At 44.0% G+C, this 17,103-nt stretch overlaps 1 protein-coding gene across 1 annotated transcript; it reads left to right on the top strand.

Moving 5' to 3' along the window:
* Positions 1-205: 205 nt before the first annotated feature.
* afap1l1b (actin filament associated protein 1-like 1b) lies at positions 206-16,635 on the top strand. The gene is made up of 19 exons (XM_035626386.2): positions 206-450; positions 7,635-7,763; positions 8,858-8,938; positions 9,540-9,625; positions 9,708-9,828; positions 9,931-10,020; positions 10,113-10,324; positions 10,601-10,780; positions 10,893-10,985; positions 11,585-11,687; positions 13,036-13,197; positions 13,836-14,050; positions 14,216-14,361; positions 14,459-14,531; positions 14,642-14,750; positions 14,852-15,016; positions 15,109-15,275; positions 15,521-15,646; positions 15,740-16,635. The coding sequence occupies exons 1-19, from the start codon at positions 429-431 to the stop codon at positions 15,764-15,766; spliced, it is 2,307 nt and encodes a 768-aa protein (XP_035482279.2). The 5' UTR covers positions 206-428; the 3' UTR covers positions 15,767-16,635.
* The last annotated feature ends 468 nt before the right edge of the window (positions 16,636-17,103 follow it).

Here is a 17,103-nt window from a genome sequence, read left to right on the forward strand (position 1 = left end):
GCAGTGGATGGGCTCAAAGTCACGCCCACCTCCCATATGGTTACTTCTGGTAAAAAAAATTAAAAAAATAAACTTTTAAAAAACAAGATGGCGCTGGCGGGCGCTGGCCAAACTACCAAACTTGAACTCGAGGAGGAATCAAAACGTCACAAGCCAAAGGGTGACGTCACGGTGGGCTGTCTGTGATGAAAGTGTGCTAACTAGCACTAGGACCCAGTGGCGCCCGTGGCGACGAGCGGAGCGGCCGCCGGGTCGAACTACAAACCGTAGCGGCGACTCTGACTCACTTTCCCCGCACAGAGGCAGACGGAGCTCCGCCGCTGTGTCTGAGCTCGCGCCTCGTGCTGCTACAACCGTTCAGATGAAACTACCGGAGGATTATTACCGGAAACACGCTGGGTGAGCCGCGGTCGCGCGTCACGTCAGACATGGACACCAAGCGCCAAAGTGGTGAGCAGGAGTCTCTCTTTATCATTGATATGTATTCTCCACAGAGAAACTACAGTAAGTCGCCTCTTCCTCTGAAACATCAGGATGAAAATACTCAAAAAATGATCCACCTCTGTACTGTAACAAATTCAAATGCACGCTTAAAGAGAAGACATGCAGTGAGCTTTGTAGAACAAAACAAAAAAGACATACTGATGCTGTCTCATTTTATATTTGAGTTATGATCCAGTGAAGCAGGTAGGGAACGGTTATGATCGGTTCGTCGTGACGACACGATCGAACAAGTTTGTTTGGAGTAACGGTGATGTCATGCACCTACACGCCGGGTGGTGCGCTGTGAGGAGGAAGAAGAGGATGAGGAGGAAGGGGATGAGGATGATGAGGAGGAAGAGGTTGAGGATGAGGAGGAAGAGGATGATGATGAGGAGGAAGAGGATGATGAGGAGGAGGAAGATGATGAGGAGGAAGGGGATGAGGATGATGAGGAGGAAGAGGATGAGGAGGAAGAGGATGATGATGATGATGAGGAAGAGGATGATGATGAGGAGGAAGAGGATGAGGAGGAAGAGGCTGAGGAAGAGGATGAGGAAGAGGAGGAGGAAGAGGAGGAGGAGGTTTCCTCACTCAGGTAGAGAGTGATGCAATCTGATACCAACAGAGAAGTGCCCTGTTGGAAGCAGCGCTGCTGGAAGTGAAGCAGCAGCAGCAGCAGCAGCAGCTGAATGGACCCTCTGTTTCATCGCCTTCAGGCAACTTATTGGAAACAGGAAGCTGCATTATATGTGACAACCAGGTGATGAAGCAGAGGCTTAAAGTGACATTTCTGGCAAGCGAGCATCACAAGGGGATTATGCGAAGGTAAAAAACAAAACAATGGGACGAAGTGAACACACGGCGCGTCACTTTGCACTGCAGGTATTCGTTGTATTAAGCCCACGGCAGTGATTTACACAAAACACTATGTAAATTCCCTGAAGTAGTTGGATACATTGAAGTTAAAGAAATCGCTCATCTTGATATTATAAACAAACTTCAGTCAAAACTTGAAGTTGCCCCCACCCCCATTTCTTCAGAATCAGAATCAGTTTTATTGCCAGGTAGGTAACAGGTAACATACAAGGATTTTTTCTGGGTTTTATTAAGGTGCATGTAGCAGACAACATATATACACAGAATTAGAAATAAATATAGAATAAAATAAAATAAAATTGAATTAAATAACATAAAATTAAATAAAATTCATTTATTCATATTTTAAATAATTGAAATATAAAGTTAAACCACTGTTTAAATAATTTACACATAAACACATTTTATGTTTGTTTTTTCTTGTTTTTTTTGGAAGGTTTTGTTTATGCCCCCGCCCCTGCTCAGTTTATCCTGCTCAGTGGTCTGAAACGTGTGTCTACACTAAGTCGGACTTTGGGAAATGAAGTTGATGGTTTACTTCCCTCCTGGATACCTCGGCTTGCTATTGGACCACGTCACTTCACACAGTTACTGACGACTGGCACATTAAACCCCCCGTGCCTGTTTTCAGAGAAAAAACGCTGCTGCGTTTGTGGATGTGTGGCTCTGTGATTCATATTTTATGCTGATATTTGTGGCCCCCAAAGTTGTGATGAGATGTGCGCCCCGAGAGTGGTGGGCCGCTTTGTATTTATGCTGATGATCATAATGCCATATTGTTGCTGATGATGAAGATAAAAAATACTGCTCGTACAATTATTGTAAATTTTCAAGTGGCTGAACTCTGGTTGTACTGTTAGAACATCCTCTCACTTCCAATGTGACGTTAGTCACATCAGATAACTTTTTTTACAATACCCATGCAGATATGACCGATGTTTGTGATAATGTGTTTAATTCAAGTGTCCCAGTACGCAGCGACAGTGTGACACAATGATAAAATGTCTCATGGCAGAGAATAGAAATGTGGAGTTCCTCTCTTATACGCTTTAAGTGCTCGCATGCGGTTGATACAGTTGATGATACTAGAGGCTAATTTAATTATATGGATTAATACAACCACACACAGACACATAATATCTCTGTGTTTATCAACTGTCACAAGCCTTGACCTTGACCATGGTTCTCTCTTACATACACCACCTACCATCCCCCCTTTTCCTGTCTTTTTAAATAGAATTTTAAGTGATATTTCACACAAAATGTCTCATTTTGTTTTCCGTCATACACACAGTTGAAAGTCAGAGTGAGCAGAAACGTCCAGAGCAGCGGGTCTGTACGTGCCACGCCTGTTGGCTTGTTGTGGGTGGAAACGAAGCCGACGCTGTGATAACTATCTTCTGACAAACAGGGGGAAAAAAACACTGTGTGGTGTTTTGTTCAGCTGAAGGTTTTATTATCGTCATCATCATCATCACAACCATGTCACTGCCAGAAAACTCGATTACAAAAATAACCGTGGTTTAACAGTGTTTGTGTGATGACTGCCTACAGCACTGGTCCTCAATCTTCAATCTGGGACCTTGAGATGAATATGTAGTGAGAATTAGACTGAATTAATATGATCTATGTAGGGACATAGGGAGATAGACTTTATTTCTCTAAATTTCAACTTACTGCTTCATTAGTTGCGTCCCTATGAGCACATTTTTTGAATTATCTGTCTGGCGTTGTAATCCCAATTAGTGCTTATATGATCGGTTCATTTTGAAATTAATCAAATAAAAGAATAAGGGCCTGCTCCAGTTTTCGTCTTGACTATTCAATTTAAAAAATCAAGTCAGGAACATAATAGTCTGGCACATAACATGCTGTAAAACCACAACAGCTTGTATTTACACTTTGTTTTTTATCAATAACAAGATGTTGGAAGACAGTTTTTTCATAGAGCTGGGCAGAGCCAGGGTAGCTGTCCTCATCTGCATTCTTCTGGCTCCACCTTTACTGTATATTCAGAGTACAGCTGTATGAGAGGGATGTCTTTCATTCAGCTCCTTGGAGAGGAACTCAAATAAGCATATTTCCCCCAAACAGTCAGTCCTCGTAGGAAAAGGTTTTATTTAATGCTCTTGACGAAAAAACATAATTTACTACAGGATGAAAAGAAAAGCTTGACATTTTGGGAAATGCTTTTTATTATATGCTTTCTTGCAGAGTGGTCAAAGTTCACCACTCTCATGCCTGTGCAGTAAATATGAATGACAATACAATGATTATGAAATATGACGCCCGCAGGGCTGGAAGTCGGAGTAAACAGCTAGAATGACTGTGATTTACACATCGCAGTACTTTACATTTGCCATTTTAACTCACTCATGTTTTTGCACAAATTAAAGGAAACTCAACATGTTAATTAGTGAAATTGTTAGAATTAGGAATGTGTTGTCATATCGATTTTGGTACCTGTGGACAGAGCCGGGCAGGCTCTTTCCCCTGTTTCCAGTCTCTGTGCTAAGCTACGAAAGGAGTTTTGCAGAGAGGCATGAGAGTGACATCGATCTCCTTGTCTGACTCTCCGAAAGAAAGCAAATAAGCGCCTTTCCCCCAAATGCACAACTCACTGAAAGGAAGGTGATTCTTTTCTTCTTTTTTTTTTTCACAACATCATGCATCACCGTTTGTTTTGTTGAGCTAATTAAACCAAGGCTGCAACACTGCAGTGGCTGAATGGCTCCGTACTCATCTGGTAAAACCACAGCACTATACAGCCGCCGGGGTTTGGAATTGAACGCATGCTGTGCGTCAGGGTCTTGAGTCAGAAGCTCCGTTTAAAAAGAGGCTTCTGTTGCCTCACCATTTACTATCTGAGGAAAGTGACCGGACAGTGAAAGAATTTGAACGTCTCTTTTTAAAGCTCTTGCCAGCCTGATTGGTGTGGAGGGAACTTTTGACTGTTGTTGTCACGAAAATATGAATTAGGGGATGGCGAATCTCTGAAGCAGACTTTTGTCTCAGAGGGAGCTGCCGGGGCCGCCAAGACTTTGAACCCTGACCTCTTGTCTACAGAGAGTGGGTGTCTGGAGAAGGGATGGAGAGAAGCAGACGAGGGAAAGGGGTTAAATGGAGAAGATCAGAGAGGGAGGAGGGCGGGAGAGGAAGAAAGGAGTGGAGGGGAGAATGTGGAATCTGGAGGGACCTCAGCCTCTGGGAGTGTGGGGGAGGCCGGGAAGATGATGCCTGCTTCGAGTGCAAAAAAGCAGATTCGTGCACTTTGGAGGCTTGAAATTCTCTTTCAATGTGAAAAAAAGGTTTAATGGAAACAACAGGCGAATCAACACAACGCACACATTTTTTTTCGTAGTCCTGAAATGTTGGGCAAGATCATAGCTGGGTGGGATGGGTGAGGCAATCCAAGGAGGAGGAGGACAGCCCTGGATTCGTGTGATTGATGGGTAAATATATGACGGGAGGGAAAGCCTCAGATCAGCAAGAGTTGGGTATGTTCTCAATGTCACCCTGCTGCATATGAGCATGTGGCGAGATGAACAGCGGCGGCAGCGGCGAGCTGTGGTTGTTTTGTTCTGAGCTGCAACCAAACACGCTAAATCGGTGCAAATGAGAGTCGCATGGCTCAGGTCTCATGACTGACCTTCTTCTGGGAGTCTGTCTGCGAAAACACACAAAAATGTATGTGAAAGCACGCGCCCGCCCGCACGCACGCACGCACACACACACACACGCACACATTTTCCAAAGTATTCTTCTGACTGTATGTTTGCAGTATAAGTAAGCATAAGTACAAATTGATAGTTTCTGTGTGTGAATGTCTGTGATCATCATGGAAAAGCAAAAAAGTAAGGATTCAAAGAGAAGATTTGTGCCGTATGGATGGTTTTTTGTGGGTGTTTTGTGAGTGTGTGTGCGTGTGTGTGTGTGTGCGTGCGGAATTGGGGGGGTTACAAAGATCCCTCTGTGGGTGAGACCGACCACAAGCCTCCAGAACAGCTGATTCTCAGCCGCTGAACCCTCTGGTCCCCCGAGAGAAAGAGAGAGAGAGAGAAAGAGAGAGAGAGAGAGATGGCAAACACATCAGATGGCTGGACTGTGTGAAGTCAGACCTCAAGAAATAGAAAATAGACCAAAGGCCCAAACTCCAACCAACTACGGTCTTTGACACTGATTCACACTGAATCTTTGTTGTTGGGTTGCAGCCTGGGAAACAAGAAGCGAAGTACAACTGATTTGGGGATTAGAGCAGCAATCAGCTGAGAAACCTTTTCGACAGATGGAGAGTAACCCTGAGGATGGTGACCGAAAAGTATGGAGGCAAGAGAGCGAGATGGACGGGGGAGTTTACAGAGGATGACGGAGGATGTTCGGACAGACGGAGAAACGGCAGGATAAAAGGGGGGGGGGGGGGGGGGGGGGGGGGGGGGGGGGGGGGGGGGGGGGGGGGGTGAAGGAGAGAGTTAAGATCGGGAAGAAGCTTCTGTCGACAGCCAAGACAGGAAACCACAGCTGCTGGCCGAGAAATGGTGTGCTCCCAAACGCGCGCACACTCACACACACTCACACACACACACACACACACACACACACACACACACACACACACAGCTGCTGGAGATATATCCTTTAACCCTGAACACCCATGGATCGAGACGATGCAGCTGTGTTGCACCACGCCCCTCGCAGACTGTGTGTGTGTGTGTGTGTGTGTGTGTGTGTCAGTTCCTGCTTTGTTTTTTTGTTGGAGTTTCTGACATTGTGTTGTTTTGCTCTGGTCTTGTGGACCATTGTGGTCGTCTAATTTTGGCCCTTGCAGAGACAATGGTATATTGTCAGACTGGGAGGGCGGCGGAAGAGGCTTGTGGGAGAGCGAGGGCTTTGTGTGAGAGGAAGACTGTTTTGATGCTTTTGAGATTCTTGTCCTTTTTTACGTAGCCCTTGTTCCAGCCCTTTCTCATGAAATGTATAAGGTATTCATTCAGTCACATTGTTGCAAATCTGCGATTTCTAAACGTTATGTTTTGTATTAACACGTAACCAATCACCACAGCTTGAAAATACAATGATGAAGAGCAAGTGAGGAGACGTCGAAGGCCACTTTTTAAAATGACCCCTAGAGAGGATTTATGAAGGAGGTGGATCTCTTTCTCAATGGCCGAGCTCAACTTTGTGATTTATAGGTTCCAGCAGTGTCCTTGAACTTCCTCTCTTTTTTTTTTTTTTCAATTTTAATGCCTAAAGTGCCGAGTACAAAGCCTCTTTGAGTGGAAAAAGCCACTGATAGAGGTTATGTAGGCCATCATGGGATAATAACATTTTCCAGAAACTAAAATGAACTAGAATGAAATAATTCTAAGGTCAGGGAATTTGTTCAGTGGCATGATGTTGGTGGTGGTGGCGGCCTACATTCATGATGTAACTTAAGGTAAATGTCAACCGATTCCACTTCAACACTACAAGAGAAACGCTCCCGTGTGCTGGAGACTCAGACTAATGTTCCTCATGTCAAAACATGTGCCTCCCACATTTCTCTTATGAATGAGCGAACAATAAAATGAACTGACCCTGAGCTACAGGCAGTTTTGTAACCATATCCTCCTATCTCTGCTGGAACTACAGATTTCCTTCTTTACTTTGGCTCCATTTCCTTCAGAGGAGGAAACGTGCTGCCTCCCACCCCTCCTCCTCCTCCTCCTCCTCACCTTCTTTTCCCTCTGACTCCCCCCCCCCCCCCCCCCCCCCCCCCCCCCCCCCCTCCCTCTCTTTGTCATCTCTGACCAGGCAGGATGTGTGAGAGTGTGTCAGGACATTTGGAACAATGTCAAGGTCAACAAAACACACACACGTTGACAAACACACACGTTGACACACAGGATGTCCGAGTTGGATATGAAAACAATAAGTTTTTTCAGAGAAAAGCTTAAAATGTCCAAACTGAAAGTCGGAATGTGATCTGCGGTGGCGCGGGGGCAAGGACTGGCGTGGACACAATAAATAGACCGATATGAAAAGATGCTAAACATCTCTTCCCTCTCAGCTGTTGCAACAGCCGGAGTCCCAGTCTGACTTCATGCCCCTCTTGAACCTTGCATGCATGTGTTAAATCGATGCAGTCTCTGTAATAGCATAAGCATTTTTTAGCCATGTGGCGAGCCTGTGTACTTTTCCATAATGACCAGGTGCTGCTCGACGCCAATGAGCGTTTTATTGTACTTCTGCACACCCAAATAATGTTGCTTTTTTTTCATATGTTTTTCTGTTTCTAGTGGTGGTGGAGCGACTCGTAAATGAGTTGGGATCCCTGCTGAAGATGTTGGATCAGGAGACGGTCAGTCCCGCCACTGCCGACAAGATGGCCTCCGTACGAAACGTCCTGGACTCATTGCAGCTATCGGGTACAACAGTATTATGATTATTTTGTAATTTCTTTTAGTTTCCATTAATGCTTGCATAGCAAAAAAACCAAAAAACATTCATACATCTATTTGTTTAGTTGCATTAGATCCAAAACATTAAATTACTTTTGTGGAACAATTTTTTTTTTATTGTTATTTCATTTGAGTCAGTGAGTTTCAGTCTGCACTTAATTTCAAACTACTGCACAGCAAAGGAACAATATCTTGTTTAACGAGACGAAAACACAAACCGTTAAAAATCCTATCACCGGAGAACCGGAGCATTAAACGGAGACTTGTAATCATCCAGGGGAATTTGACCTAGCACGCTTGCAGTATTTCAGCTGCATCCTGCCTCACATTAATTCAGTTTGACACTCGTAGCAGTTCAGCCAAAGCATTTTACAGTTGAGCGATTTGTTCCAAAGTCACAACAACACCGTTAATTTAGGCACAAATGGAGCATTTCATTTTTTTTCTTTTTTTTACCTGGCCCCTTGTCCTTATGCAATGGGGCAATCTTCCTGTAATTAGCTAAGCGGACTACGGCTACACAGCACTGAGTAAGACACCGTAGAGCAATTATAGACGTGCAACAACAATGCAGTCTCCATGACGGCGGGTTGTGGTTTATCTGGGAGAATACAGGATGTCGGAGAGGATAAAGGGATTGATGTAAGAGGATAACGAAATGTAAAGTTTTAAGAGGATAACGAGAGGAGGCCAAAGAAAGGAGAAAAGAAAAAAACATCCTGATGGCTCAAATGTTAATGGGGACCCGGGCTGCCCTGCCTGTTGTAACTCTGTTACAACTGTTTTCTCTGAACACTTTCGGAAAGTCTGGGAGGTTCTGGAAAACTTACAGAAGTATGTTACAACTTCCTTTATCCTTTTTCCTTCTGGTGCAAAGTTTTGCAATCTTTCTTACAAAGCATTGGCCTAAACATGCAGATTGCTCAGTAGTGATAATCAATGAGCGATCACCTGGAGCCTGTCCGCTGCATCTCTATACACTCAGGTAATCCTGACTCTCCCGGCTTTAGCAGCAAGCACAATCCCAGCTCTGACTCACCTGTAACTTATCTTTTCCACAGTCAATGGACCAGACGTCTACATGAACAGCTGTCTCTATGGCAACGGCACAAGCTTTGTAGAGTCTTTGTTTGAAGATTTTGGTGAGTGGACCTTTAAAGTTCCCCTTTACGCGAGTTCAAGGTTATGCAGTCTTTTTTTTTTGTGTGCATTTACAATCACCATACCCAAGATCTAGACGATGAGCCAATATATATGTTGTAAGATATATTTGTATAATATAATATATGATTATTGTCATATTATTATAGTATTAAGTGTTAGCTATTATAGGTGTGGCTTTAGAGAATGCAGGCAATTGCAGTTCAGATAATACGCACTACACCTTCCAGTCCCATTTCTTATCTGCCAAGAGATTACGATGGCATACAAAATATATTTATATGTGATGTGTGCTCGCGTCTACTGACATACTGAAATGAGTAAGCTACTTGTGGAATAAAAAAAACTCTTGAGGTAGAATATTTATTTTTTATTAAGTACGAAGTACTAGAAGTAATTTATTTCACTGAGAAATGACCTAGTCGTTCTGTCAAGCCAAGCAAAAACAATTCAGCCTCATTTTCAAGCACAATTACACCAATGGTTCTGTGACATATTTGGTAATTTGTGTCTGAAAGTACAGCCTTTACTAAAATTGCATTTACACTTCTGGTAACATGAATTCTCTTTTTGTTCCACCAGACTGTGATTTGCACATGCTCAGTGTGTCTCCGGTGGAGCAGAAAGAGCCCAAAGAGGAAGAGGAGAAGACTCAACCTAATAAATCTGTGAGTCACCTACAGTATCTGCCTGACTGTCCTATTTCCTCCCAACTCAAATTATGGTTTAACCTTCGCCTCGGTTCCTCAGACACCTTCCGACACGCCCCCCCCTCCTCTTCCAACCACCCCACTTCCTGATGACTACTATGAAGAGGCTGTTCCTCTGGATCCTGGATCCACCCCTCAGTACTTTACCACCAATATGAACCGTCAGTATATTGTACAGCCAGTCAAAAAACGCATTCTTGAATAATTGTAAGCAAGTGATTTATTTTAAGTTTCTCTTATTATCATCTTTCTCTTTCCACCAGCTTCCACAAACTCAGTGGAGGATGCTTACTATGAAGATGCAGACAATAACTACCCCATCACCAGGATTAACGGTCCTCCGAAAAACTCCTGTGAGTCTATACTGTACCTTCATACATGATTGAACATAATCACAAACTGTCTGTGGATGTTTTATGAATTAATCATGCGTTTTTATGTTCAGACAATGACTCAGACGCTCTGAGCAGTTCCTACGAGTCTTACGAGGAAGAGGATGAGGAGGCAAAGGGGCGGGACCAAGCTCAGCGATGGACGGCGGAGGAGAGCCCCGATGGACCGGTTCGAGACTGCCGCATCTGTGCCTTCCTGCTGCGAAAGAAGCGCTTTGGCCAATGGGCAAAACAGCTCGTTGTGGTGCGAGACAACAAACTGCAGGTAAATATATTAGACCTATTCATGATACGCAAGAGCTTCAAAAACAGTGTTGACAGTGTGATTGTTAGCGAAAGTGTGATTACTACAAATGCTCCGTCGAAGGTAATCGAGTGGTTATACCTTTCATTTAGTCGCAGCTAGAAAGAAAAAAATACGTTTTCAGCTGGGATGTCAACCGTAAAACAATATTGCTCACTAGTACCAGTACATTCTTTATCGTAATCCCTTAATTTCTTTGGTTTTCTATACTTCAATCTCACATTGTCTCTTTTACAGTGTTACAAGAGCATCAAAGAGAGCGCTCCGCTCACAGAGCTCCCGCTGAATCTGTGCAACGTCATCTACGTCCCGAAGGAGGGCAGGAAAAAGAGACACGAGTTGCGCTTCTCGTTGCCTGGAGGCGAGGCTCTGGTCCTGGCCGTTCAGAGTAAAGAGCAGGCCCAGCGATGGCTCAAGGTACGTTCATTCACTATGTCCGAGTGCTTAGAAGACGCGGGAGATAGTGGCCGAGGGGGGAACACAAGGGTTGTGTATGAACGTGAAGGTTTTCCTTTTTTCCGGGGTTCAGGTGGTGCAAGAGGTTGGCAGCCAATGCAGCAACACTGAAAGACCAGATTGTTCCACTTCACCCATTATACAGAGGAAGCTGGAGCTTGACAAGGTTTGTGTGTTCATCTACATTTTTGTCTTCTTTTTTTCTCTCTCTGTATGTGCCGTAAGGATTTGACCATAAAATGGTCACACATTTCTTGAATTTTCTGTCTGAGAGCCCCCTGTGCCAGTTGTACTTGTACTGTTATATATCTACCTCTTCATTTCTCAAGGCATATTTCACTCTGAATCCATATTCTAGTTTTTGTATTTCAACATTGCTGACATCATTTGTATCGTCCCACGTATGACACAACTGTTCCTTTGGCTTCTAGTTTACGAGCAGCGAACGAGGTGACATTATTGCGGTTGCTGAGCTGGCTACTCTTCAAATTGTTTAAACAAAGTTTTGTCACACAGCCAACAAGCTGAATGCATGGTGACATGGCGGTTACGCCCCATGTTGGCGGAACAACTATAAATTAGACATAATCAGCGCACAAAGCTGCTTCTGCGACATTTATCTTGACATGGCTATGGTCAGTTAAAGGACAGAGAGCTTTGTTCAAACAGGACAAATAAATGTGTTGATGTGTGACTCCTTTTCTTCCCACTCCTTTCCTCTCCTTTTGTGGGAAGTAACGAAAGTCTCTGCTTTTCCTTCGCCAGGTGCTACAGTCTGATCGGCAGGCATCAGACTCGGACAGCGGGCCGACAGCGGACAGTCAGTCCACTGCACATGCACCAGGACGGGACACCACCGACTCACTCAGTAGGTCATAACCAGTAATTCATTAAGTCGTAATTATTTACCCTTTCTTGTAACAGATGGACAAGGTTAGTTAGTCAGTACAAAACATGCCAATACGTTGAGTTGTACAACCCCAGTTCAAGGTCAGGGTTAGGGGTTTAGAGCCCCCTATGAAAATCGACCATCTTGAAGGTTGTAGTGTTTTGGGGTTTTTTTTTGTTGAAACTGTGTAGATTCAACTGTAAGTACAATTCCACTCATTTTCCTCATCGGATTCTGTTTGGCTTTGTCTAATATTGATGTATATGAGAAGCTGTTGTATGAAGCCTTTTGTGGCTCCGTAGGAAGCTGTGTGAAAGTTTGAAAGAAGCAAGCTCATCAGACCTGCAGTAGCCTGCACCTCTTTTCTGCTTGAGGGGATATAATATCCGCTACACACACACATACAAACACTAGCCCCTAATCGTAACCTTCACAACTAAACCCCTAACCCTAACATAAACTTAATTATACAGTTAACTTATAAACCAAGTCTTAACCCTTAAACATCTCTGACAGCCGCAAGGTTCTCACATTGCAGAAATATAATAGTACTATGCATTTGAACTAAAATTAGTCCACGCAAACATAGAAAGACATGTATACACACACATACACACACAGGCTGCGATCAAAAGCACAGGCACTATTTTTGTTTATCTACCCACAAAATCAGGAAGGAGAAACCAGCAGATCGATGACGTTGGGTCAGAGTGGGGGTGATACACAGTCATATTGTTTCAGTAATGCCACAAACTGTTTACTGACTAAAGGGTCTCGGAACCTAAAGAGACATGAGAGAGAGGGAGAGACAGGAAGTGAGGCGCAGAGCAGATAGGACATCCTTCCCGTCCCTTTCCTGCGATTGTCTCCCACTGACATCAGAGGAAGTGCGCTGGGCCGAGCGCTGCAGCACCTGGTGCAGTCGACACCCGCACACAAACGCACTCCAGGGGTTTCGGCTGAATAGAAAAGACATCTCTGAAATGAAATACATTAGATTATTGACAAATAATAAATAGTTCCACGAGTCTTCCAAGAGATTCCAAAGTTGTTGTTTTGTTTTTTTAAACCATTTATTTTCTGTCAGTTTTCATTATGTTTTTATTTTAATGTAATGAAAGTATCATAAGTATCATTATTATTTTTATGATTGACACTGCTGATGTAACTAACGCAGCAAAATATGTTAGCAATGCAACACTATCTGTCTATATATATATATATTTATAAGGTTCTGCTCACAGCTGCCATGTATCAAGCGCTCCTCAGTTCTATGACCACATTCTCCGCTCCAGCACAAGTCTGACCGAGGTGTGTTTGATTTCAGACCGGGCGAAGCGCGGAGCGTTCTCAGAGCTGACGGGGTCGATGAGCCGAGCAGCAGGGAAGAAAATCAATCGGATCATCACTTTCTCCAAACGGAAACCTCCTTTACCGGGAGAGCCTCACTCCTCCTCCTCCTCTGGTCTCCATGACAACCCGCGCTGTGGTGAGGACACAACCGGATCAAGTAGCTTTTTGATCGATTGGCCGGTTGGTCGGTAGATTGATTATGAGGGTACTTGCGGTTTACTTAGTAAAATATACATAAAACAATATACAACAGATGTAAAACAAACAAAAAAAAAATCTAATGTTTTTAGGGCAGGCCATAATCCTTCTTCAAATATGTTTTATTGCCAATTTTCAAATATATTAACAAGGGAATCACACAATTTTATGTCAACACTTCTACCTCACTGGAAAAAACAGTGGGTTTATCATAACTAATTCATGTTACGCAGCTGAGCTGTACTCATTCCTAAGAACTTTATTATAAACTCTAACGGATACAATTTCCAAATCCTCAGTTCGATATAATGATCAAGCCAAAGATTCTGCTCAGTTTTGGAATATATCACTCTGCTTGACATTGAGTACATTTTCAGGACAAGCAGATAAAACAGTTTTGCACAGTGTGGTAATTATTATCATAACCTTTCACCTATATGAGGAAAATTTATGTGAAAGGTAAACTGAGCTGCCGTTCTTGACAAAGTGACTTGAATATGAACTGAAGCCTGTCTTGGTAAGACGCTAAACATATCTGCCATGTCTTTTGGTCTTTTTGTCACTTTTTCTTTTAAGGCTACCTTAGTGTGTGTCTGAGCGGCTCGTGGAAGGAGCGCTGGTGTGTGGTGCGAGGAGGAAGCCTGTACCTGCAGAAGGACCCTGGGGACCAGCGGCCCCCCGTCATTGTGGTGCCACTCAAAGGGGCAGACGTGGTGCCGGGCGGCCCCGGCCCCAAACACCCCTTCTCCTTCCGCATCCTGCAGGGAGGCAGTGAACTGGCAGCTTTAGAGGTGGAGCATTGTAATATCAAGAGATCTTGGACGAGTTTACATGTTAACACACCTTCCTTTTTCTGGAAACCAAGAATCTAAAATGTGCAAAGTTTTATGTGTGTGTCTCCGTGTGTGTGTGTGTGTGTGTGTGTGTGTGTGTGTGTGTGTGTGTGTGTCCATCAGGCCAACTGCTCCGAGGATCTTGGCCGCTGGCTTGGTGTTTTGTTCGCAGAGACCGGGAACTGCACTCTCCCCGAAGAGCTGCACTACGACTACATCGATGTGGACACGCTCACTGACATACGGCACGCTGCCAGACACTCCTTCCTGTGAGTCACTTCCTACAGTATATGCTGTTGCGTGTTACTGCATGTAACTTTTTTTTTTTCCTAAAATACATCCGTGTGCGCCTCCGTCTCCCGTCAGGTGGGCCACCACCACTGCTACTTCCTCCGGCAGCGACTCCAGAACGTATGATGAGGTGTATGAAAGTGTCGCGGTGAGAAAACCTCATGTGAAACACTGATGACATAGAAGTTCTCTGAACTTGAAACTTCCCAAGTTCAAGTTCAAGTTTTGTAATTGATAAATATGTACTTCATTCTGGAGGACGAGGATGACGAGAGCCGGTCCGGCCAGGTGAGACGCCACGCCTCCTTCTCCAGCAGGGACTCTGAAAAGACTGAACAGCAGGCCACCATCAAGAGACACGTCTCCAGTGAGTGTCATTTCATGGAACGCCCGTGGCAGAAACAATGTGGTCGACATTCTCCCTCAGGTTGCCCACTCTGTTTATACGCTGGTTTTGTTTTGTGATAGGTGTAAATCAGTACGCGCGGTACGGGAAGACGCGAGCAGAGGAGGACGCCCGGCGGTACCTGAAGGAAAAAGAGGAGCTGGAGAAGCAAAAGGAAGAGCTGAGAAGTGCCCTGATTTCCCTCCGCAGGGAGAAGAAGGTGGTGAAGGAGATGAAGAGTGACACAGGTCAGAGTCAAATCACACACACAAAGTACTGTTCAGCCTTCAGCTTCGTAGTAGCTCTAACTATGAGTGTGTGTGTGTGTGCGCGTGTGCAGGTCATGATGTGGAGCAGCGGTTAGCCAAGCTGGAGACGCTGTGTAAACAGAAGGAGGAGGAGAGGGTGGAGCTAGAGCTCCGACTGACCGAAGTCAAAGAAAACCTGAAGAAATCATTGGCCAGAGGAGCACTGGGCCCGCCCACTGACACCAAGATCAGTGTCAAGGTCGGTCGCCAAAGCGGAGACTGAAACTCCGGTGCAATTCCCACATCTGGAAGAGTTTATGAATGACATGGCAGAGATGTGTCACAGAGAACGGATGGATTTCATTGTCAACTATCAGACGTAATTGTTTTGCTTGATTGAAATCTCTCTGACATTTGTTATTGCGTGTGTCCTCGTGCGTGTGTGTGTGTGCCCGTGTGTGTGTGTGTGTGTTTTCTACCGTGTGTGTGTTTGTTTTTATGCAGGCACAGGGCAGTAAAGTGGAAAAGGTTTACCATGAGACTTTTCCGGTGAACTCAGCATCTGAGCTTCGTAAACGTCCTCCATCTCTTTACGCCTCCTCCAGGGGTAATGTCATGCAGAAAGCAAAGGTAGGGTGTGTGTGCGCGTGTGCTCGCGTGTGTGTTAGTGACAAGCACTGGAGGAAATATTTTCCTCACCTTTTGCTGTCTCATGGTTTCCAGGAGTGGGAGTCAAAGAAGGGCACCTAGACTGAACGCGAACGGGTCGACCGATGGATTTATGGGGTGGAAAAACTGAGCCGTTACGTGAGGATGTGTAAAGGAAGTAACAGATGAAGAACAGGAACAAGTGGCACACAGACGAGGAAGAAGAGGAGGAGGTGGCGGACAGAATGTCACATTCTTCCCTCCTCTTATCTGAAGACGTAAAGGAATCTCTGCAAGTAGAGGCAGCTCGGTGCTGTCTCAACCACTGTAGATACGACAGACTTGACTGATGCACCAGTACAGTATTAACGTGGAGCACTACGAACACAAAATCGAATACGTTTGCGTGAGTTTGCATGTGTTTGCATTTGCACAGGGCTGCAGGGATTGAAAATGTGCTTCTATGTGTTTCATAGAGGCGCAGAGCAAAGGGAGCGTGTGGTTCATCAACACTGTGAGTTCAGAGCAACAGACGAGACGTCACATCGACACCCACTGATTTTATTCCCTTTGAAAGTGATATTAGTCACTGTCAAATTTAAAAGTTATGAAATTATGATATTACCATAAATTATCGCTGTTGGTGAGAGAAGCATCTCACATCTTGTGATGTAGTTAAACCATTAGTGAGATATATTTAGTATGACACTGTTTCTCTACGCCAACAAGTAAATGTTAATTATTGCAATGTGAAACTATTGGTCTTTAACCATTATGTGTATATTTTTCATATTTGCATTTTGCACTTTATCTTGTTGTATTCTGTGATTACACAAATGTCCAGGAAATTAAACCTCCGTATTCCTATTAGCAGAGTCGTGTGAGGATAAAGTGACCAAGTGTCTGTTTTTACCCTGCTCATCAGAGACATGAACAAACACACGTTGAAGTAAACGGTAACTTTAATCAAGGAACTTTGTCTTCTGGGTTTTTTTATTGTGTTTCTCAGTTTTGTGTGTGTGTTTCTTTCTTTGATTCTGCATTTTCTTTTTCAACCAGCTTCTGTGTTTCCTCTCAGGATAAGTTTGCTGGAGTAACCCAACAGCGCGTCGACGCAATTTTTAACCATTGTCGCCATCTAGTGGCCACACGTAAACTCTAGCAATTGGTGGAACATCGATGCTGTGTTCAAATTCTGTGCTTTTAAAGTTTATGTAGAGGAAATCAGCTGTCTCATCACCATTCACTTTTATCATGAATTCATTTTTTTTCCATCTGTGATACGCTCCCAGGTTTTCTTTGGTTTGGGTCCATTGAGAGAGAAAAATGTCCATCAATAAAACACTCAACTTTTTTTTTATTATGCATTGTATACTGACTTTTTGGATTTACTTTTTGCAGTATAAATATACAATCTTCTATATGGATTGCAACTAAAA

The sequence above is a fragment of the Scophthalmus maximus genome, chromosome 2 (assembly GCF_022379125.1).
Source record: "Scophthalmus maximus strain ysfricsl-2021 chromosome 2, ASM2237912v1, whole genome shotgun sequence".
Lineage (NCBI taxonomy): Eukaryota > Metazoa > Chordata > Actinopteri > Pleuronectiformes > Scophthalmidae > Scophthalmus > Scophthalmus maximus.